The 23,570-nt window shown below is 45.1% G+C and overlaps 1 protein-coding gene and 2 long non-coding RNA genes across 3 annotated transcripts; all 3 read left to right on the top strand.

Moving 5' to 3' along the window:
* The first annotated feature begins 4,824 nt into the window (after positions 1 to 4,824).
* On the top strand, positions 4,825 to 7,340 carry LOC149976055 (uncharacterized). Its single transcript, XR_016487658.1, has 3 exons — positions 4,825 to 5,278; positions 5,846 to 5,971; positions 6,580 to 7,340. It is a non-coding gene; the product is annotated as an uncharacterized LOC149976055 (long non-coding RNA).
* A 4,379-nt stretch (positions 7,341 to 11,719) lies between these two features.
* On the top strand, positions 11,720 to 15,547 carry LOC110493237 (uncharacterized). The gene is made up of 2 exons (XR_016487659.1): positions 11,720 to 13,170; positions 13,461 to 15,547. It is a non-coding gene; the product is annotated as an uncharacterized LOC110493237 (long non-coding RNA).
* Positions 15,548 to 17,449: 1,902 nt separating this feature from the next.
* LOC110494326 (neurogenic differentiation factor 4-like) lies at positions 17,450 to 22,338 on the top strand. The gene is made up of 2 exons (XM_021569287.3): positions 17,450 to 17,622; positions 20,325 to 22,338. Exon 2 carries the CDS (start codon positions 20,331 to 20,333, stop codon positions 21,321 to 21,323), a length of 993 nt encoding a protein of 330 aa, XP_021424962.2. The 5' UTR covers positions 17,450 to 17,622; positions 20,325 to 20,330; the 3' UTR covers positions 21,324 to 22,338.
* The last annotated feature ends 1,232 nt before the right edge of the window (positions 22,339 to 23,570 follow it).

Raw genomic sequence — 23,570 nt, 5'->3', positions numbered from 1 at the left:
TATTAGGCTATCTGTATTACAGGGCTATATCAGCCAATATGCTATAAGTAGTTTGAAGAAAGCAGAGATGGAGAGACTTACACTTTCTCTAGAGCTATTTTTATAGCATACCTTTTAGGAGCAGAAGCAGAAATATGGGTGATCAATATGTTAGGACTATTTCTATACAGTGTAGTAAACTATTTAAGAAGTACATTTCCTTGGAAAGATAACTGATTTTCTGCCCATCCATAGGCTATAGCCTACTCTATTTTATTGAGACCACACGCAAACCTGATCTCGCAGGTATGGCTACTGAATTTGAAGCAGCAATAACGACGAGAGCGACTTTGGCTGCGTTTAGCATAGGACTATATGCACAGGCAGTACACAACACTGCTCATCAGGCCTTAGCAGGATCAGCTGGTGACAGGAGTCCCAGCAGGGTCAGACAGCCAGAGATGACCATTCTATGGAGCTCATGTGAATTTTGCAGTATATTAACAATATCAGTGAATGATAAAAAAAAGTTACATCATTGAATTGATGGGTAGACCTCCAGTAGCTACAGGACAGCAGCTTTAGCTTAAAGCTACAGTCTGGGATCAAGGAATAATGCCTCCTCTTAGGAGGATCAGATGGCCACAGGGGTGTCAGCAGGGTCAGGCAGCCAGGGAAGACCAGTCTGTGATGGAGCTGAGGTGAATCTTTGCAGATACACTTTATTTTCTCTGTGCAGCAAACAATAGCAGACAAGCCAGCTATTTAAGGCACTTGGACAAACCTACAAAGTTGATTTCCAAACTGTATCAAGGGTTGATAGCTTTTCCCTATGACACAAAACATGTAAAAAAAAAATGTGAGGAAGACCTGGTATTGATGATGAATGGATACAGATATGTTTGAATGCCCAGTCATGTTCATATCATCTCAGGCATCAATTACTGCAGTTTAAGACCATTCATAGAATGTACTTTATTCCAGTGAAACTGAATATCATGCACTCAGAAATGGCATTCCTCTGCTGGAGGTGTAAAACACAAAATGGGACATATTTGCATATGTGTCACGCCCTGGCCATAGATAGGCTTTTATTCTTGGTTATTTTGGTTAGGCCAGGGTGTGACTAGGGTGGGCATTCTATGTTCATTTTCTATGCTTTGTATTTCTTTGTTGTTTGGCGGGTGTGGTTCTCAATCAGAGGCAGCTGTCGATTGTTGTCTCTGATTGAGAACCATACTTAGGTAGCTTTTTCCCACATGGGTTTTGTGGGTAGTTGATTTCTGTTTAGTGTTTTTTTTTCTTCTTTTTCCCCGCTTCTTCATCTCTCCCAACTTTCAGGTCATTCCCTATGTTGTTTTTGTATATAGTGTTCAGTGTCAATAAACAAAGATGAACACGCTGCACCTTGGTCCTCACCTTCTTCCACCAACAGCCGTTATGGTCTTGTGAAGGCTGGCTGAATTCTGACAATTGTATGTTATTTTATCTCAGCATGTCTACTGATTCTCCCTCATCCCTGTTTTTGTTTTCTTGGAAATGTTTATACTGGAGACTGTCATCTGAAGAAACTGTGTAACCAGGCATTTATAGCGGTTAAGAAATGCATTGCCATTAATTGGAAGGTTGGTTATCCTCCCACAATGTTAAGTTACAGTTGAAGTTGGTAGTTAACATACATTTAGGTTGGAGTCATTAAAACTCATTTTCAACCACTCCACAAATGTCTTGTTAAAAAACTACAGTTTTGGCAAGTCAGTTAGGACATCTACCTTGTGCATGGCACAAGTCATTTTTCCAACAATTGTTTACAGACAGATTATTTCACTTATAATTCACTATCACAATCCCAGTGGGTCAGAAGTTTACATACACTAAGTTGACTGTGCCTTTAAACAGCTTGGAAAATTCCAGAAAATTACATCATGGCTTTATAAGCTTCTGATAGGCTAATTGACATAATTTGAGCCAATTGGAGGTGTACCTGTGGATGTATTTCAAGGCCTACCTTCAAACTCAGTGCCTCTTTGCTTGATATCAATTTCCAAACGCCTGAAGGTACCACGTTCATCTGTACAAACAATAGTACGCAAGTATAAACACCATGGGACCACGTAGCTGTCATACCGCTCAGGAAGGAGACACATTCTGTCTCCTGGAGATGAACGTACTTTGGTGTGAAAAGTGCAAATCAATCCCAGATCAACAGCAAATGCCTTTGTAAAGATGCTGGAGGAAACAGGTACAAAAATATCTATATCCACAGTAAAACGAGTCCTATATCGACATAACCTGAAAGGCCGCTCAGCAAGGAAGAAGCCACCGCTCCAAAACCGCCATAAAAAAAGCCAGACTACGGTTTGCAAATGCACATGGGGTCAAAGATCGTACTTTTTGGAGAAAGGTCCTCTGGTCTGATGAAACAGAAATAGAACTGTTTGGCCATAATGGCAGAGGCTTGCAAGCCGTAGAACACCATCCCAACCGTGAAACAAGGGGGCAGCATCATGTTGTGGGGATGCATTGCTGCAGAAGGAACTAGTGCACTTCACAAAATAGATGGCATCATGAGAAAGTAAAAGTATGTGGCTATATTGAAGCAACATCTCAAGACATCATTCAGGAAGTTAAAGCTTGGTCACAAATGGGTCTTCCAAATAGACAATGATCCCAAGCATACTTCCAAAGTTGTGGTAAAATGGCTTAAGGACAACAAAGTCAAGGTATTGGAGTGGCCATCACAAAGCCCTGACCTCAATCCTATAGAAAATTTGTCGGCAGAATTGAAAAAGCATGTGTGAGCAAGGAGGCCTACAAACCTGACTCAGTTACACCAGCTCTGTCAGGGGGAATGGGCCAAAAACATTCACCCAACTTATTGTGGGAAGCTTGTGGAAGGCTACCGGAAATGTTTGACCCAAGTTAAACAATTTAAAAGCAATGCTACCAAATACTAATTGAGTGTATGTAAACTTCTGACCCACTGGGAATGTGATGAAAGAAATAAAAGCTGAAATAAATCAACCTCTCTACTATTCTTCTGACATTTCACATTCTTAAAATAAAGTCGTGATCCTAACTGACCTAAGACAGGGAATTTTTACTAGGATTAAATGTCAGGAATTGTGAGAAACTGAGTTAAAATGTAGTTGGCTAAGGTGTATGTAAACTTCTGACTTCTGCTGTATGTATCACTAGATTTGACTTATTACAAGATTAAGGGTATACTGGGTAACTTTCATAAGGTCTGGTTGCCTTATACGGAATTCAGGACGAATAAAGGAGTCTGTATTGAAAACATGCCCACGTCAGGGGAGATAACTATTAAGGAAATCCCTAGCTGCTGGGCTGCTCAGTCCTGGCCCTGGGGGTCTGCTGTCTTGTGGGTTGTCACTCTGGCCTTTGCCTAACACACCCAAAACGAATTAAATACATTTTTCATTTAGATCTTAAAGTTTTTTTTATGATGGTAAAAACTGTCTGAAAGAAATCTGCCTAATGTATTGAATTATCAATACATTAGCCAGTTAATAGAAAGTGTCCAACTCTATTCTAAGCAATTCACCTTGTTAGTCAATTAGTTAGAATAGTTTATCATCCGTTTGTAAAGTATTCCTCTGTTTATTGGCTCTAAGCCTAGTTAAATTGTATATGAACTCTACCAAAATAGCCAAAAGCTTAGCACATTATAGTTATTTCATGTCAACAAAAGCAGGGTGTAAACTGTTCTCTCTTGTTCCTTTTCTCTATCTTGCTCCACATCCTGCAAGGGCCGTCGTGACTGCAACTCGAAGTTCTCCCAGTATGACAACTGCTGCAATGACTATGTAGCCCTCTGTACTGGTGAGAGGGTACTGTGGCATTCTGATCTGGAGGCATGAAAACAAAACCATGTCCCTGAAACATATCCCACTGTCTACTACACCTAGGCTCAGTTCATTTGAATCTGTTATTAGTTTGAGCTGGCCTTTTTTACATCCCGGGCAATTATCCACAACTGGTGAAATTCACATAGTGGTCAAGGTCGATCACAGTTGACCATACAGATACTCCTGCATCATATCTGAAAGAGTCCTTACTACACAACCTGTGTGAACAAAATCAAAATGAACATACCGGCTCAATATTAGAACAGTCAGCTATTCACCTTGCTGTGGGCCATAGTGGCAGGATGGTTCACTAGTGTTTGAATCAGGGTGCCCTCAGTCTTTTACAGCAGGATGTGTGTTTGGCCAGTAGAGGTCATTGTTGTGTAATGTAAATCGTCACTAATCATCCACATCACAACAATCTTCAATAGGCTCCTTATGTGAAACACAGGACTCAGCAGTTCATACCACTTTAAGACATTATTGTTAAAATGTAAATTTAAGCTAAAACATATTAATTATGACTTCTCTTCTAAGCACCCGCTCCAGGATTGTCCTGCCAGGGCCGCCGTGGGGAGAAATACAACTCTCAGAACAAGTGCCACTGCAACACCAAGTGAAGAGATCACAACAACTGCTGCAGCGACTACACCTCCCTCTGTGGAAATGGCTTAATTGTTACTCAAACTGTTACACCAAATTGATTACAACCCTGGTACTGTATTTGTCCTGTAGTACATTATAATGAGTTAATGACCCCACAACAACATCGAAATGACCTATGAAATGTTAAAACAATGTCATTACTTCTCTGTGCTACAACAGTACAATGATTATTCATGTAAACTGTTCCCCATGGTTCTGATACTGTAGGTTCTATGGGTGGTAGGCTATTTTAGGTTCTATGGGTAGCAGTCCCTAAAATAAAGTGCTCCTTTCCTGTGTCTGTTATGCTCTGGTGGTGGAGATACCGGCAGTAACATCACTGATCCAGTCTCTGTCTAAAGCTCTGTATGCTCTGGACTCCAACAAGCCCTCTGCGTCAGAGCTGATCATTGACTCCCAGGCCAGAGTGCCCGTCTCCCAGACCTGCTCCCAGAACGACCTTTGTTCTCTTATTCCTCTCTTCCTCTGTCTCTTATGTCATTTTTTCTCTCTCACTATATCTTCACCCCTCTTTCTGTCACTGTCCAACCTCCCCCTTCTCTCTGCCCCTTGCTCTATTTCTTTCTCTCTCTCTGACCTATGTCCTGACTGTGTTGTCTTCCATCCAGGCTGTTCCAGTTCCTGGACGAGGCATCTCTGTTCTCCAAGCCGTCATATGTTAGAGGGCCTCCCGAGAGGCGCTGCGGTCTAAGGCACTGCATCACAGTGCTAGAGGCGTCACTACAGACCCGGGTTCGCCTGTTCATACCGCTATCATCCAAAAGGTGAGGTCAGTACAAGTGCATCAAAGCTGGGACCGAGAGATTGAAAAACAGCTTATATCTCAAGGCCATCAGACTGTTAAACAGCTATCACTAACTCAGAAGGGCTGCTACCTAAATTGAGACCCAATCACAGGACACTTTAATAAATGGATCACTAGTCACTTTAAACAAGGCCACTTTAATAATGTTTACATATTTTACATTACTCATATCACATGTATATACTGTATTTTATACCATCTACTGCACCTTGCCTATGTCGCTCGGCCATCGCTTATCCATATACTTATGTGTACATATTCTCATTCACCCCTTTAGATTGTGTGTATTAGGTAGTTGATGGGGAATTGTTAGATTACTTGTTGATATTACTGCACTGTCGGAACTAGAAGCACAAGCATTTCGCTACACTCGCATTAACATCTGCTCACCATGTGTATGTGACCAATAAAATTGTATTTGAATTTGATTTACAAGTAGGCTGTAATTGTGAATAAGAATGTGTTTTTATCCGACTTGCTTAGTTAAATAAAAAACCAAAAATATGCTGCCTTCATGTCCCTGCAGGACAACTACAAGAGGAACATAGGCACCACTGAGGACTTTACCCCCCAGCAGCTGGCTGAGTAGGACGCCTTCCTGAGGGAGACCATGTTCAACTGAGTTGGGCAGAGAGCTCGCCCTTCACCAAGAGTATTTACAGTGCCTAATGAAAGTCTACACACCCCTTGCACAGTCTTCGCATTTTGCTACCGTTGTACACAACCTACTCTACATTTCCAAAGTCAAAGAAAAATGATAGAAAATGTTCCTAATTAATCAAATCAAATTGTATTTGTCACATGCACCGAATACAACAGGCATTGGCACCTTACAGGGAAATTCTTACTTACTTAGTCTGGGTAGCCCTTTGATTAGCTGTTCAGGAGTCTTATGGCTTGGGGGTAGAAGCTGTTTAGAAGCCTCTTGGACCTAGACTTGGCTCTCCGGTACCGCTTGCCGTGCGGTAGCAGAGAGAACAGTCTATGACTAGGGTGGCTGGAGTCATTGACAATTTTTAGGGCTTTCCTCTGACACTGCCTGGTATAGAGGTCCTGGATGGCAGGAAGCTTGGCACCAGTGATGTACTGGGCCGTACGCACTACCCTCTATAGTGCCTTGTGGTCGGAGGCTGAGCAGTTGCCATACCAGGCAGTGATGCAACCCGTCAGGGTGCTCTCGATGGTGCAGCTGTAAAGTATTTTGAGGATCTGAGGACCCATGCCGAATCAGTAACCAGTGTGACCTGACCTCCTCCCCAGGATGCTATGGCTCAGAGGAGAAGTTCCTCCATGACCTGAAGATGATGTGGTTCGACCTCTACTCCTGCTACCCTGGCAAGATGGACTCCAGCGGCTTCGAGCAGGTCTGTGTGTGTACTTGTGTGTGTATGGGTATGTAGTGTGTGTGTATGTGGTGTGTATGTAGGAGTGTGTGTGTTCATAAAGTGTATATTTGCTATTGTAGGGGAGATTAAGTGTGGGAAGATATCTGGCTTCCACAACTGGCTCCAGTTCTACCGGCTGGAGAAACAGGGTCTGATTGACTACTACAGCCATAGCTTTGACAGACCTGTAAGCACCAAATAAACCATCACAATCACGACACAACTCTGTAATCGTAACACAAAGTCTCCAACAAAATAAGATTTGACTGAGATCTCTCTCAATTTCTCTTGCTCTCTCTCTCTCTCTTTCACTCACTCAATTCAATTCAAGGGGCATGATTGGCTTGGGAAACATATGTTAACATTGCCAAAGCAAGTGAAGTAGATCATGTACGAAAGTGAAATAAACAGTAAAAATGAACAGTAAACATTACACTCACAGAAGTTCCAAAATAATAAAGACATTACAAATGTTGTATTTGTCACGTTCGTCGTAAGGATCGGACCAAGGCGCAGCGTGGTATGCGTACATTCTTCTTTATTAAAGAAAGAACACTGACCAAACTAACCCTCGGTGGTGGCTCCGGTTCTGGACGCGCCCCCCCTCCTTATGCTGATCCCTCTACCTTTGTAGAACCAGACCGTGAATCATCGCTGGAGACCCCGGGCTGGGGACCCCGGGCTGGGGACCGTCGCTGGAAACCCCGGGCTGGGGACCGTCGCTGGAGACCCCGGGCTGGGGACCGTCGCTGGAGACCCCGGGCTGGGGACAGCCGCTGGAGGCCCCGGACTGGGGACAGCCGCTGGAGGCTCCGGACTGGGGACCGTCGCTGGAGGCTTCGGACTGGGATCCGTCGCTGGAGGCTCCGGACTGGGGTCCGTCATTGGAGGTTCCGGACTGTGGCCCGTCATTGGAGGTTCCGGACTGTGGCCCATCGTTGGAGGTTCCGGACTGTGGCCAGTCGTTGAAGGTTCTGGACTGTGAAACGTCGCCGGAAGCTCTGGACTGGGAACTGTCGCCGGAAGCTCTGGACTGTGGAGGCACACTTGATACCTGGTGCGTGGTGCTGGCACTGGTGGTACCAGGCTGAACTGGACTGTGGAGGCGCATTGGAGGCCTGGTGCATGGGACCGGTACAGGTGGCACTGGGCTAAAGACACGCACCTCAGGGCAAGTGCGGGGAGGAGACACAGGACGTACTGGACTGTGGAGGTACACTGGAGGCCTGGTGCGTGGTGCCGGCGCAGGTGGTACCGGGCTGGTGACACGCACCTCAGGGCGAGTGCGAGGAGCAGGAACAGGACGTACTGGACTCTGGAGGCGCACTGGAAGCCTGGAGCATGGAGCTGGCACAATGCATCCTGGCTGGATGCCCATTCTAGCCCGGCAAATGCGAGGAGCTGGAATAGAGCGCACCGGGCTGAAGACACACACCTCAGGGTGAGTGCAGAGAGGAGGCACAGGACGTACTCGACTGTGGAGGTTCACTGGACACCTGATGCATGGGACCGGTACAGGTGACACCGGGCTGATGACACGCACCTCAGCACGCACACTCTGCAGCGCTCTCAATGCTAGCACCTCTCTCCGGAATCTCTGAGATTTTGAACTCCTCATCTGACTCCCTGACTGGCTCTGGTTCGCTCCTCGGCTCCGCCGACTGCTCCATGTGCCCCCCAAAATTTTTTGGGGGGTGTCTGGTATAACTCCTCGTAACGTCGCCGTTCCGCTTTCGCTGCCTCTATTTCCTCCTTCGGAAGGCGATACTCCCCAGCCTGCATCCAGGGTCCTGCTCCATCCAGGATCTCCTCCCAGGTCCATTCCTCCTGAACACGCTGCTTGGTCCATTTTTGGTGGGTTCTTCTGTCACGTTCGTCGTAAGGATCGGACCAAGGAGCAGCATCGTATGCGTACATTCTTCTTTATTAAAGAAGGATCACTGACCAAACTAACAAAATAACAAAACGAACGAAACGTGAAGCTAATATGAATAGTGCAGACAGGCAACTAAACATAGAACACGAACCCACGAACACAAAAGGGAAAATGGCTACCTATATATGATCCCCAATCAGAGACAACGATAAACAACTGCCTCTGATTGGGAACCATATCAGGCCACCATAGACATACAAATACCTAGACCTACAAAACCACTAGACATACAAAAACCCTAGACAATACAAAAACTAGCATACCTACCCTCGTCACACCCTGACCTAACCAAAATATAAAGAAAACAGAGATATCTAAGGTCAGAGCGTGACAGTATTATGTATATATACAGTGTTGTAACGATGTGCAAATGGTTAAAGTACAAAAGGGAAAAGAAATGAACATCAATATGGGTTGTATATACAATGGTGTTTGTTCTTCACTGGTTACCCTTTTCTTGTGGCAACAGGTCACAAATATTGCTGCTGTGATGGCACACTGTGGTATTTCACCCAGTAGATATGGGAGTTTATCAAAGTCGGGTTTGTCTTCGAATTCTTTGTGGATCTTTGTAATCTGAGGGAAATATGTGTCTCTAATATGGTCATACATTTGGCAGGAGGTTGGGAAGTTGTCACGGCTGACTAGGTGTGTAGATAGGAATCAGGCGCAGAGTGCAGAGGTCCAGGGGAAAGATGCACTTTAATGCGGCACCAAACCCAAAACCAACCCAAAACAACGGGTAACACGGTCCAGAGCACAAACAACACCAACGACAGAAACGTGAACTTCAAAATAATCCCGCACAACAAAGGGGCGGGTTCCACACGCTAAATAGGGAAGCAAATCAAGCACACACAAAATAGGAACAGGTGTAACTCATGAGACTCAAATAAAACTGTGAAGGACCTCGGCGTTACTCTGGACCCTGATCTCTCTTTTGAAGAACATATCCAGACCATTTCAAGGACAGCTTTTTTCCATCTACGTAACATTGCAAAAATCAGAAACTTTCTGTCCAAAGATGATGCAGAAAAATGAATCCATGCTTTTGTCACTTCTAGGTTAGACTACTGCAATGCTCTACTTTCCGGCTACCCGGATAAAGCACTAAATAAACTTCAGTTAGTGCTAAATACGGCTGCTAGAATCCTGACTAGAACCCAAACATTTGATCATATTACTCCAGTGCTAGCCTCTCTACACTGGCTTCCTGTCAAAGCAAGGGCTGATTTCAAGGGTTTACTGCTAACCTACAAAGCATTACATGGGCTTGCTCCTACCTATCTCTCTGATTTGGTCCTGCCGTACATACCTACACGTACGCTACGGTCACAAGACGCAGGCCTCCTAATTGTCCCTAGAATTTCTAAGCAAACAGCTGGAGGCAGGGCTTTCTCCTATAGAGCTCCATTTTTATGGAATGGTCTGCCTACCCATGTCAGAGACGCAAACTCGGTCTCAACCTTTAAGTCTTTACTGAAGACTCATCTCTTCAGTGGGTGATATGATTGAGTGTAGTCTGGCCCAGGAGTGGGAAGGTCTCTGCCTGGCCGGTTCCCCTCTTTCCACTGGGATTCTCTGCCTCTAACCCTATTACAGGGGCTGAGTCACTGGCTTACTGGGGCTCTCTCATGCCGTCCCTGGAGGGGGTGCGTCACCTGAGTGGGTTGATTCACTGATGTGGTCATCCTGTCTGGGTTGGCGCCCCCCCCCCCCCCCCCCCCCCCTTGGGTTGTGCCGTGGCAGAGGTCTTTGTGGGCTATACTCAGCCTTGTCTCAGGATGGTAAGTTGGTGGTTGAAGATATCCCTCTAGTGGTGTGGGGGCTGTGCTTTGGCAAAGTGGGTGGGGTTACAGTGCCTTGCGAAAGTATTCGGCCCCCTTGAACTTTGCGACCTTTTGCCACATTTCAGGCTTCAAACATAAAGATATAAAACTGTATTTTTTTGTGAAGAATCAACAACAAGTGGGACACAATCATGAAGTGGAACGACATTTATTGGATATTTCAAACTTTTTTAACAAATCAAAAACTGAAAAATTGGACGTGCAAAATTATTCAGCCCCCTTAAGTTAATACTTTGTAGCGCCACCTTTTGCTGCGATTACAGCTGTAAGTCGCTTGGGGTATGTCTCTATCAGTTCTGCACATCGAGAGACTGAATTTTTTTCCCATTCCTCCTTGCAAAACAGCTCGAGCTCAGTGAGGTTGGATGGAGAGCATTTGTGAACAGCAGTTTTCAGTTCTTTCCACAGATTCTCGATTGGATTCAGGTCTGGACTTTGACTTGGCCATTCTAACACCTGGATATGTTTATTTTTGAACCATTCCATTGTAGATTTTGCTTTATGTTTTGGATCATTGTCTTGTTGGAAGACAAATCTCCGTCCCAGTCTCAGGTCTTTTGCAGACTCCATCAGGTTTTCTTCCAGAATGGTCCTGTATTTGGCTCCATCCATCTTCCCATCAATTTTAACCATCTTCCCTGTCCCTGCTGAAGAAAAGCAGGCCCAAACCATGATGCTGCCACCGCCATGTTTGACAGTGGGGATGGTGTGTTCAGCTGTGTTGCTTTTACGCCAAACATAACGTTTTGCATTGTTGCCAAAAAGTTAAATTTTGGTTTCATCTGACCAGAGCACCTTCTTCCACATGTTTGGTGTGTCTCCCAGGTGGCTTGTGGCAAACTTTAAACGACAATTTTTATGGATATCTTTAAGAAATGTCTTTCTTCTTGCCAGTCTTCCATAAAGGCCAGATTTGTGCAATATACAACTGATTGTTGTCCTATGGACAGAGTCTCCCACCTCAGCTGTAGATCTCTGCAGTTCATCCAGAGTGATCATGGGCCTCTTGGCTGCATCGCTGATCAGTCTTCTCCTTGTATGAGCTGAAAGTTTAGAGGGACGGCCAGGTCTTTGTAGATTTGCAGTGGTCTGATACTCCTTCCATTTCAATATTATCGCTTGCACAGTGCTCCTTGGGATGTTTAAAGCTTGGGAAATCTTTTTGTATCCAAATCCGGCTTTAAACTTCTTCACAACAGTATCTCGGACCTGTGTGAATCTAAGTGTGCGTTCTCTAATTCTCTCCTTCTCTCTTTCTTTCTCTCTCTTGGAGGACCTGAGCCCTAGGACCATGCCCCAGGACTACCTGACATGATGACTCCTTGCTGTCCCCAGTCCACCTGGCCGTGCTGCTGCTCCAGTTTCAACTGACCTGAGCCCTAGGACCATGCCCCAGGACTACCTGACATGATGACTCCTTGCTGTCCCCAGTCCACCTGACCGTGCTGCTGCTCCAGTTTCAACTGTTCTGCCTTATTATTATTCGACCATGCTGGTCATTTATGAACATTTGAACATCTTGGCCATGTTCTGTTATAATCTCCACCCGGCACAGCCAGAAGAGCACTGGCCACCCCACATAGCCTGGTTCCTCTCTAGGTTTCTTCCTAGGTTTTGGCCTTTCTAGGGAGTTTTTCCTAGCCACCGTGCTTCTACACCTGCATTGCTTGCTGTTTGGGGTTTTAGGCTGGGTTTCTGTACAGCACTTTGAGATATCAGCTGATGTACGAAGGGCTATATAAATACATTTGATTTGATTTGATGAGACAAAACTAACCGAAAAGAAAAAGGGATCGGTGGCGGCTAGTAGGCCGGTGACAACGACCGCCGAGCACCACCCGAACAGGCGGGGGAGCTAACTTCGGGGGGAGTCGTGACAGAAGGGCAGTTCAGTTTCCACCTCATTTTGAGGGCAGTGTGAACATAGCCTGTCTTCTCTTGAGAGCCAGGTCTGCCTACGGCGGCCTTTCTCAATAGCAAGGATATGCTCACTGAGTCTGTACATAGTCAAAGCTTTCCTTAAGTTTGGGTCAGTCACAGTGGTCAGGTATTCTGCCACTGTGTACTCTCTGTTTAGGGCCAAATAGCATTCTAGTTTGCTCTGTTTTTTATTCCTTCTTTCCAATGTGTCAAGTAATTATCTTTTTGTTTTCTCATGATTTGGTTGGGTATAATTGTGTTGCTGTCCTGGGGATCTGTGGGGTCTGTTTGTGTTTGTGAACAGAGCCCCTGGACCAGCTATCTCAGGGACTCTTCTCCAGGTTCATCTCTCTGTAGGTGATGGCTTTGTTGTGGAAGGTTTGGAAATCGCTTCCTTTTAGGTGGTTGTAGAATTTAATGGCTCTTTTCTGAATTTTGAAAATTAGTGGGTATCAGCCTAATTCTGCTCTGTATGCATTATTTAGTGTTTTACATTGTACACAGAGGATATGTTTTGCATAATTCTGCATGCAGAGTCTCAATTTGGTGTTTGTCCCATTTTGTGATTTCTTGGTTGGTGAGCCGACCCCAGATCACAACCATAAATGGCAATGGGTTCTGTAACTGATTCATTTATCTTTAGCCAGATCCTAATTTGTATGTCGAATTTTATCTTCCTTTTGTTCACTCTCTTTCTAAGTGGACTTCCTACCCTGATGTTCTTGGGATGCAGTTTACGTGGGATGGCTACTTCAAGCAGGTTGGTTCTGCCATCATTGGCTACAGTTCTGAGTTCGAGTTGGCCATGTACAGTCTTTGCTACATCACCCGTCCAGGGAAACAGCGAGTACTCTTTGTGTGTGTGTGTCAATTATTTTTCATTATCTACCAAAGATGATGTACACACTATTCAAAGCCATTGCTGTTCTCCATTTCCATCCATTTTGGACCGTGTGTCCCATTATGTCTCATTATGCTTGTGTACTGTATATGTGTGTTTGTGCTTGTTGCCATTGAGTGTTATGATTTCATCTGGTTTTCTATGTCCAGGTGTAAACAGAGCCTGGGAGGGAAGCCACTGGTGATCCAGACCTACACCTGGGAACACTCCTCCTATAGGAATGGGAAGAAGTACATCGGCTCCGCCTTCCCTGCCATGCCCTAGAACTGAAGCACACAGCAGCCACTCAACATTCAACAAGCTAGCAACAGTCTGTCAATCACATCCCGCATCAAACTCAACAATGTCCAATCTTAGTCCTGATACATAAGAGCATTTCATTATTTGTATTTGTAAATGGGTTCCATTTTTGTAAATGGGACAATTCATGTATGAATGTTTTGCGCTCACTATAAATGTATTGCAGACATTCAGCATTCAGATTGATATTTGAAGGCAAATTTCCTGTGTCAGCGGAGACTGCATTTTGTAAACACTGTATATATCTGCTCAATCGGAAATTACCTTGGCATGTCTATTGCACAATCTATAGCTTCAGCAATACATATTGAATATAGCCCTTAGTCAAGCAATGAAGAAATCTGCAGGGTATGAGAATCCCATGCACTCCTGAGGGCCTGATCAAACTATGCCCAACGGGGCTGAAAATTGGCATTTACACGCTCCTATAGCGGGCACATGGGGACACCCCACCACTAAGAGCATGTGTGCATCTGACACAATCGCTTACTGTCTTACCCCCCAAAAAAATAAAGCAAAAGAATAAGCAGTGTCCTGCACTCCTCACCGATAAACGAATGGAAACTAATGGAAACAAAAACACATTTAGCAGATCCAATTCTGCTTGACCTACTCCAAACAGTACCCACTAGCTAAACCTGTTCCTATCAGCTGTCCGTAAAGCCCTGTGTGTCCCACCCCAGCTGGGGGTGAGGATCTGCGTGTGTGAGGCTGCTTCCAGCTGGGATGGGGGGTCGAGTTTACCCATTCACTCATCCAGGGTGACTAACGGGATAAACTCTAGGTCTACCGACAGGACAGGGGGACACACTTGCACCCCTGTTTAAAGAAAGTATTAGAGGAGATGGATCTGCCTTAGATCCCATTGTCCCCCGGTGTGTGTGCGTCCGTGCCAAGTGAGAACACAAGGCCAGTCACTTCATACAAAAACCACGTCTTTCAGGAATTCATCTGATTTGGGCCTCAATAAATGGGCTGAGTCTCACATCGATCTGACAATAACGATACGCTCTGTGAGTAATTTCCCCAGTTCAGTTTTGTCAGACCATATTACATTTTCTGGGCCGGCGACTCTGAAAAGTAGAAGAGTAAATGTCCTCTCTTTTTATACCCGAAATGGAATCAAATTAAACCACAGTGGGGCGAGTGGGAGAAAAATATTCAATTGTTCCTTTTGTCGCTCTCACAACTTCATAATCGAATTATAGCTGGCCACCCGCCAACCCCCACCACAGATAGCCCCCCAAATGGGCTCCCCCTGGCAGATATAGTAGCCACCTGACTTTTGTTTTGTAATTATATTATCCCGCTCTCTTTAGCGTGTCGTGGCTAATGGCTGAGCGGGCCAGTCCAGCTGCACATGCAGAAACAAAGCTGCTTATGGGGCCAGACAATAGGCCCGTGGAAAAGGAACGCCTGAAGGCGGTCGGCCAATGAGCACGCACCGCAGGGGGCAAACGGGGGGTTTAGGGAAGGGTTAAGAGGGTTTGGGGTGTAGCTGGGGGGTGTCTATTTTTGTGGCCCTGTGGAGTGGCCTCATCAATGGGATGGTTGGTATAAGGACACATGGTCCAGATCACCAGAACGTTTAGGGCTTAGGTTGGAGGGAGGTTCAAGTGTGGCTCAATGTAGCTTCCAAGCTGATGAGGGACCATGAAACTCAGAGTAACTTTCATTCTCTGGAGGTCTGTTTGTCTTTCTGAACGCTCAATAATAAACAATATGATCAGCCTATTGTCCTCCCTACTCAAAACATCAAAAGTATTTGGGGAGAATGTCGGTGATGGGATGGTTGGGCCCACAAGTATTACATAAAGAGGTGAATGTGATATGTTATTCTCAAATCAATTGTAAAAAAACAATAAAAAAAATCTATTGCACATTGTAATAGCATCATTTCTGATACGTGATATTGTGAATAAAAGTGTTTACAACTTGATTATAGTTGCACATGCAGTCTTTCCAGACAAATTGCAACACCCAACCCCCCACCAACACACACACATGTAAGTGCTCTCTCCTCATTCCCAAACAGGGTATCAAGATTTCTCATAGGACTCCCTGTCTGACAGATGGACACAGCCCCCTCTCCCTACTGTAACTGAAAACAGGAACGCTGGGGATTCAGGAAGAGGTTGTGTGCTTGTGTGTGTTTGTGTGTGTGTGTGTGGGGGGGGGGGGGTTCTGCTTTCTGCAGCTGAAACTGCTGCCCTCTCAAGCAAACATAGAAATATACCGACGCAAGGCAAGGTGAGGAGGGAGAGTCCTTAGGGGTCAATGTTAGGTCAGGTGAGAATAAAACTGCATCTGAGCCGCTAGCAGATAGTTACTGAACGAGAAAAAAGGGGGAAGAGGAAAGAAGTATGAGCCATCTGTCAGAAAAGTTCATAGTGCATGACCAACACCAAGGGGACTAAGGCACATGACAGCAATCATATCTACCTCTTTACCACTTGTGGAATAGGGATATTTCTCCCCCTTTAATGTTGCTCCAGTTATATTTTGCTCCAGATAAATTGAAATGTGTGAAAATTAAAGAGAACAAAAAAAAGGATGAATTGGATGTGAGAAAAGTGGCAGCTTGTCTTCATATCTAAATGGCATATGTTTATTTTTGTCTTGTTTTGTGTCACCCATAGTTTGCTTTTGAGTCTGCCGAAGTGAGGCTATTCCCACTCTGGGGAAGAGCAAGGCCTGGCTCAGTTATTTCCATTCTGGGTTGCAGGTGTGGAGTAGGACAGGCATTGACCCAGAGGGAGAGGGAGAGGAAGGGGGTGGTGGTGGTGGTGGTGGTGGTGGGGTCGGCTGGGGAGTGTGAGACACATCCGTTGGGTGCACAGACAGTCCCCCCATCCAACCCCTCACTCACCGCTCCCTCCAGCATGAGCACATGTGATTCTTTCTCTCATGGGACAGTAGCACTTCCCTCCATCTCTCTCTATCTTTCCCTCACACAATCACGCACACTGTGTATCTATTGAATGTCAAGTCTATACAGAGATGAACATACCCTTTAAAAGCATAATTGTAAAATAATTCACAGAATGAGGAAATGAAATGCTCTGTATAACCCACATAATTAGAATCATTATATTTCTATGGTATAACCTACCTACTTGTAGAGTTGGCTAAATTAGTAGGCCAAGTTGCTTCACAAATAACAGCCCACTTGTAGCTAGATGACCTGTCTCCATTCGGTTAGTTTGTTCTGTCTTTCACCTCAGGACTTCTCTATGCAGGCGCCGCGCCTGTCCCGTCTCGTGAGGGATGTCTCTGGAGCCCTATTTAATTAGCGTAATTGGGTGCAATGAGCTCACGCCCGACGCCAATATCGGTTCAGCAAACGCGGATGTATGAATTACGAGGGAATGGCGCAAACACCTGCTCACGCGCAACCGCAAGCTGTCACAATCGGTTAAGCTCGCAGAGCATCTCACTTTACGCTAAAGTTGCACTGCTTATTTGTTGATACAGACTGATAATAAAAATTGTACAAATAAAACGATTGTAACTATGAACATGTTCTAATGTAGTGCCGCAATAATGTTATGGGCCATAAGAGCTTAGGCCTGCAGGCTATCAATCTAATTAAAACGATTTTGTTTCACACGCACGAACGCACACACACACACACACACACACACACACACACACATACACACACACACACACACACACACACACAACTAGTGAACTTTTTTGTTCATGACATTGGCCACGGGCCGGGCCACGCGCGCGCTCGAGCGCAGATGAATTGGATGCTAGAGGATGAGAGAGCGGGAGGAGGAGCCTGTCTGTCGGTTGGACGCTAAAACCCCGGGCCCCCGCGGAGTGAACTGCAGAGAGGCGTCACTCTGGGATGGAACACTGACAACTGCGAAGGAGACGCAGGGGAGAAAGTTCAAGATTGAGTGCTTTAGGCAAATTGAGATAGTAAACTGTAGGCTAAATCCGCTCAACAGCCAATAACAATTTACAGGAGGTCCTAGGGAGCGTTATTTCAAATATCAGGTAGGCCAACCTCATCTGTTTCATTTCGAATGAATGTCAATGTTTCTTTCTCCAGAGATCATAGTCTATTTCGAATAGCATAGGCCCATTGGAATAGTAATAATTGACTATTCAAATATTTTAATAATATTTATGTGAAGTTGAATGTGAAATGTGAAATGTTGACCATTTCTAAATTGGTAAGGTAGCCTAGTGGGTTATTATTTGACATTTTCTAAATGTTGGGTTAGGCCCATAGGTTATTCGGCTAAGTAACGGGAATGAGGCATAGGCTACAGACATATTAATTAGAAAGGCTACAGACAGATTAATAAATAGTTATCAATTTAGGATTCTTAAGAACTGCGACATGATCATTAGGCACTAGGCTGCTGTTCTTAAAATGTGCCTGGCATAATCTTAAGGGAAAACGTTAACAGGTGTAAGCCTACTTAAAGTGGCAATCAGCAGTTGAAACAATAACAAAGCCTTGTCCTCGCCCCTGTTTCTGTAAAAAGCTGAAGGATGGGGATGGAGAAATGTAACAATCTCAAATTCATAGACAGAGCTATGAATGCAAGGACTGAGCATCTATGATATCAAAATGATAGTTTTAACCACATTTTGAAGCTATAGAGTGTTTGTTTACATGTACTTTGTTTACAAACATTGGAGTAAAACAAACATATATTTTGGGCTCTGAAGGGGTGTGGCAGTTGAACTAAGCTCATGAGGCATTTATAACTTATATTCTTCAAGAATCAATGGGTGCATATCATTAATTTATAAGTCCAAAGAATGGATGTGGCAACTGCAGATTTTCCCTTTAAATGGAAACAGGGATTATTTATCCAAAGACAGCCTAAACCTGGGTTACCCCACCTGCTCAGCCTGCTTCAGAATCACTTTGGTCATCAGCTTGTTCCTAAAATGGTCATAATCATTGCTGACACAGCTGGGAAATATCTCAATAAATAAACAACATATTTATGATATTAGGCTAATAATTGTATGAAAGTAGCCTATGCTATAGGTTATCAAACTAAATTATGGTGCGGAATAAAAATCAATGACACACACAAAATTGTGGACAAATCACTTAAAACCTAGTTTCAAATAGGCCTATAGATCTGGGATGGGCAGCAGACATTTTTTTTTCTCCCCAAATGTTTTTTCGCCTCAACAAAAAAAAGATTTAAAGTTTTTGGTCTGTACAATCACCAGGAATTCACCAAAGTATTCCCACGAATAAAAACAGAGACGTGATTGTGTCTCAATATAATGAAGGTAATTATTGTTATTTTCAAATATATATATATTTGAGCTTAGTTGTGGTCAATTTGCAGTGTGCAAATTATTTTCCAACCCCCCGACCATCCACTTCGACAAAAATCGACCCATGGCCGAATCTAGTTGCCTACCCCTGCTATAGAGGATCTAATAGGCTAAATTAAGATCATTTTCTAGAACTCCCCAAATAGATAACTTATGGGCAAACCTACAGTGAAAACTCCTAGTGAAATCTAGCCTATCATCGCCATAATCATAAAAAAAAATTGTTGCAGAGTTATAAATAGATTTTTCTGAGTTCCCTGTTACTGATCCGGGAATGTAGTCTAACCTTGAGTTAATCCCATGTTGCCGCTTCATCCATGGAGGGAGCAAATCCCGCAATGGCCCAGATTGAGAGTGCATCCCGGTGTCCGCCGCAACCTAAAAGCGAGGAATTACTGTCATGTACTGTCATGTTGTCTTGTCTCTGTCCTTTCCCTTCACCCTGTCTCCCTCTGCTGGTCGTTGTTAGGTTACCTTTTCTCCCCCTCTTTTCCCCAGCTGTGCCTTGTCTCCTCCTAACTACCTCGTCACCCCTTTTCCCACCTGTTCCCTTTTTCCCTCTGATTAGGTCCCTATATCTCTCTCTGTTTCTGCTCCTGTCCTTGTCGGATTCTTGTTTGTTTGTGTCATTCATGCCTGAACCAGACTGCCGTCATGTTTGCTGTAACCTTGTCCTGTCCTGTCGGAATCTGCCGGTCCATCTGAGCCTACCTATGTTTGGTAATTAAAGAAGCTCTGTTTAAGTTGATTCGCTTTTGGGTCCTCATTCACGCACCGTAACAATTACAGAGTTTTGAAGTCCCCCGAGATCAAGTCTCCCCTCGGATGAAAATAATCCTTGTAGGCTACGCACGCTGTTTGCAGACAAACAGATTACATATGAAAGCAGCATGTTTCATGAAAATCTTAAAACATAAAATCCCTAAAATATTCAAAGAACCCCCAAAGCATTGCACCAAACTGGTAATCAGAGGCCTTAGCTTAGACAATTGATTGTGGTTCTAAGTAGATTGTAGAGTAAGCAGGCTAAAGCTAGTCCTGACCTAATCTCTCATGAACAGACAACATAAACATAAAACTAAATTACGTGAGATTTTTGTTTGAGATCAGTCCTGCTCTAGTGCTCACCTTGAGGCTACTACAGTAGGGACAAAACTGCTATAAATAGACTGGTCTGGTCCTCAAGACCAGCTTGGGTCAATGTCCCAGCATCAGTAGGTCTATCAGTAGAAAACTTACTCTCAATTCACATCAGTTTTGGACAGGATAGACAAAACAAGTCAAAGGGTAAAGTTGTGATGAGCCTCGTTTTCTTAGTACAAAATATTTGATAAAAAGTGTATATGTTAAGGTCAGAACTATTGCTAATGTTGGTGTGTTGTTTCCAGGAGACCATGATGGCCAATTCGTACGGAAGGCCCAGCGAGGGGGCGGAGCTAGTCAGCTCTCTGGAGTGGATGGATGATGACGTGAGCTCCCCAGACGGAGACAAGCCAATCAAAGCACACCGCTACAGACCAGGCGGAATGGGCCACCTGGGCAGGGAGCTGGGCAGCGAGGATATGGAGGAGGATGAGGAGGAGGAGGAAGAGGAGGGCCAGGGAGACGGGAACGCTCCCAAACGCCGAGGGCCCAAGAGGAAAAGGATGACCAAAGCCCGGCAGGAGCGCTTCAAGGCGCGACGTGTGAAGGCTAACGCCCGGGAGCGCTCAAGGATGCACGGGCTGAACGACGCGCTGGAGAACCTGCGCAGCATCATGCCCTGCCACTCCAAGACTCAGAAACTGTCCAAAATCGAGACCCTGCGGCTGGCGCGCAACTACATCTGTGCCCTGTCTGAAGCTCTGGAAGGGGACCAGTCCACGGAGAGCAGGGCCTTCATGGATACCCTGTGTGAAGGCCTCTCCCAGCCCACCAGCAACTTGGTGGCTGGCTGTCTGCAGCTCGGGCCTGGGGGTTTTGTTGAGGAGAGGCCTGAGGACAGGAATGGGGGGAGAGGAGGGCCCACAGTCCTGGGAGGTGTGGGGATGGCTGTTAGACCAATCAGCTACTCCTCCCCCGGCCTGCCCAGCCCGCCCTATGGTACATTGGACTCCGCCCACCTCCTCCATCTGAGGGGAATGAAAGGAGGGGCTTACGAGAGCCACTCCCCTAATGACTGTAACACCCCTCCCTACGATGGCCCCCCAACACCCCCGCTCAGCATCGGCAATAACCTGGTGCCCAAGCAGTCTTCTCCCCACTACCTCCCCCCTCACCACTACCCCCCCTCCTCCATGGGCCTGTACCAGAGCGCCCGCTATGAGCTGCCCCTGGAGATGCCCTATGACTCGTACCACCCTCCTCACATGGCACCCCCGCAGATGGGAACAGTCTATGGGGATTAAGGGCCAGAGAGGACAGATGGGGCAGATGTTACTCTCTCCAACAACACAACAATCACCCTGCCCCAACTGGCTTCATCTTAACCTATGACTGAGGTGTTGGGAGAAATCAGACTTTGGTACTGAACACTGTGAAAGCAGCCCATCGTTGTGAACAACTGGGTAGTGCTGTTGTGGACTGTTGTTTACATTTGTGTACTGTAAAGGTTAGGGCTCAACACTGTCAAAGTCTGCTCATGATTGACTTTAAACCAGTTGTTTGCTGCGGTTGTTTCTGAATGCTGATTAGGTTAAAAGGCACCCACAACTTGACCATTTCCTATTCCTAGTTCCTATTGGTGGAAAGGCTGTCTTGAAGAAGGACTTCAGCTTGACCGCTATGACCACATTATGACCACATTATGACAACATTATGACCACATTATGACCACATTATGAGCACTTCTGACCAGCACTGGGAACATGAAACATCATTCACGTTAATGCATTATACATTTATTTATTATCTTATTTAATATTTATATGAACTGCTGTTAGTAATGCTGTGTTTATCCGTTTTATATGTGTTTGGTCTTGGCCTTCTCTATTTGTGCTGTCCTTGTTACATTGTTGATGGACTCTGACAGTGTATCTGTTATCTCTCTGTGTCCATTTCTCCTTTGTTGTGTGTTCTTTCCTGTTTCACACTGAAAAGAGATTCTCATATAATATTGCTAGTGTAATGTTGCTGATGACCAAGGGGAAAACTGCCCGTGAGGAAATGAGAAATGTCTGCTGTTGTAATGAATAGAACAAATATAAATTCCAAAATGTGATTGAAGTTGAACTATCAGCCAGGTGGATCTTATTCATGGACATTCCTAAATCAAATATACTGTATATGTTGTATAATATTCTGTCCAGACACTTTCTCCATTGCCAAATATGTTCCTTTAAATGTACAAATGTTCCTTGAGCTGAAAACTTTTGGATTGTATTTTTTAACAAACATTTTATGAATTAAAACAATGTAAACTTATTTTTTTGGTGTGAAATTCTGAAAGTGAGTTTGCTTAGATGAAAAAACTGTCTTGTTAGGTCAAAAGACAGTCAAGGACCAACTGCAATTAGGGTGTTTGCAGGTAGTGGGAGGGAGTGATATGTGAGAGTATGGACAGGTTGTAACACAATGAGAGAGGTGAGAGGGAGTAGAGAAGATGACGGGAGGGGGGGGGGGGGGGGAGTACTTCTGAGAGTACTTCTGTGACTACTGTTATTATGCTACCACCCCTGAGAAAATCCTTTCCCCACACACACACACACGCACTCACACTCGCACACACACACCCCTAGGCCTACAGGTGGAGACCAGAAAGGGAGTGAGAAACGAGCATGCAAGAGAGAGACAGAGAAGGAGGGAGAGCGATAAAGAGAGAGAGAAGGAGAGAGAGAGAGGAGAAAGAACGCTAAAGAGAGAGAAGGAGAGGGAGAGATAAAGAGAGAGAGAGGAGAAGGAGAAGGAGAGAGGAGAGAGCGATAAAGAGAGAGAGGAGAGAGAGCGATAAAGAGAGATAGCGAAGGAGTGAGAGCGATAAAGAGAGAGAGAAGGAGAGAGAGAGTGATAAAGAGAGAGGAGAGAGAGCGAGAAAGAGAGAGAGAGAGGGAGAGAGCAATAAAGAGAAAGAGAGAAGGAGAGAGAGAGAGAGCGATAAAGAGAGAGAGGAGAGAGAGTGATAAAGAGAGAGAGAGATAAAGAGAGAGAGAAGGAGAGAGAGAGAGCGATAAAGAGAGAGAGCGATGAAGAGAGAGCGATAACAAGAGAGAGAGAGAGAGAGAGAGATAAAGAGAGAGCAATAAAGAGAAAGAGAAGGAGAGAGCGATAAAGAGAGAGAGAGAGAAAGAGAGAGACATGAAAAATGGAGATGCATAAAGGGGAGTTTTGCTGTTAAATGGCCACTGTGGGTCCATTGTAAACGCAGCCTGTTCTTTCTCTTGACCCCTGACCCTGCATTGTGCTGAGGTTGCTGGCTCTGGAGGGAAAGACAGCTGGGAGAAACAGAGGGGAGGGACATTTCTCTGACAGACAGCTAGGGGGGGCAAATGCACAGGAGGGTGAGCTACACCCCCTCATAAACCCGCCTCCAACCAATCCCATCCCTCTTCATTCAGCATTGGAATGACACATAACTTTGCTCACACGCACACACATAGGCACACACACACGCACACACGCACACATACATAGACAGGTGGAAGATGGTGATGCAACAA

This window comes from Oncorhynchus mykiss, chromosome 17 (assembly GCF_057628025.1).
Source record: "Oncorhynchus mykiss isolate SJ-2025 chromosome 17, ASM5762802v1, whole genome shotgun sequence".
NCBI lineage: Eukaryota > Metazoa > Chordata > Actinopteri > Salmoniformes > Salmonidae > Oncorhynchus > Oncorhynchus mykiss.
This window is presented reverse-complemented; position numbering and strand designations above follow the sequence as displayed.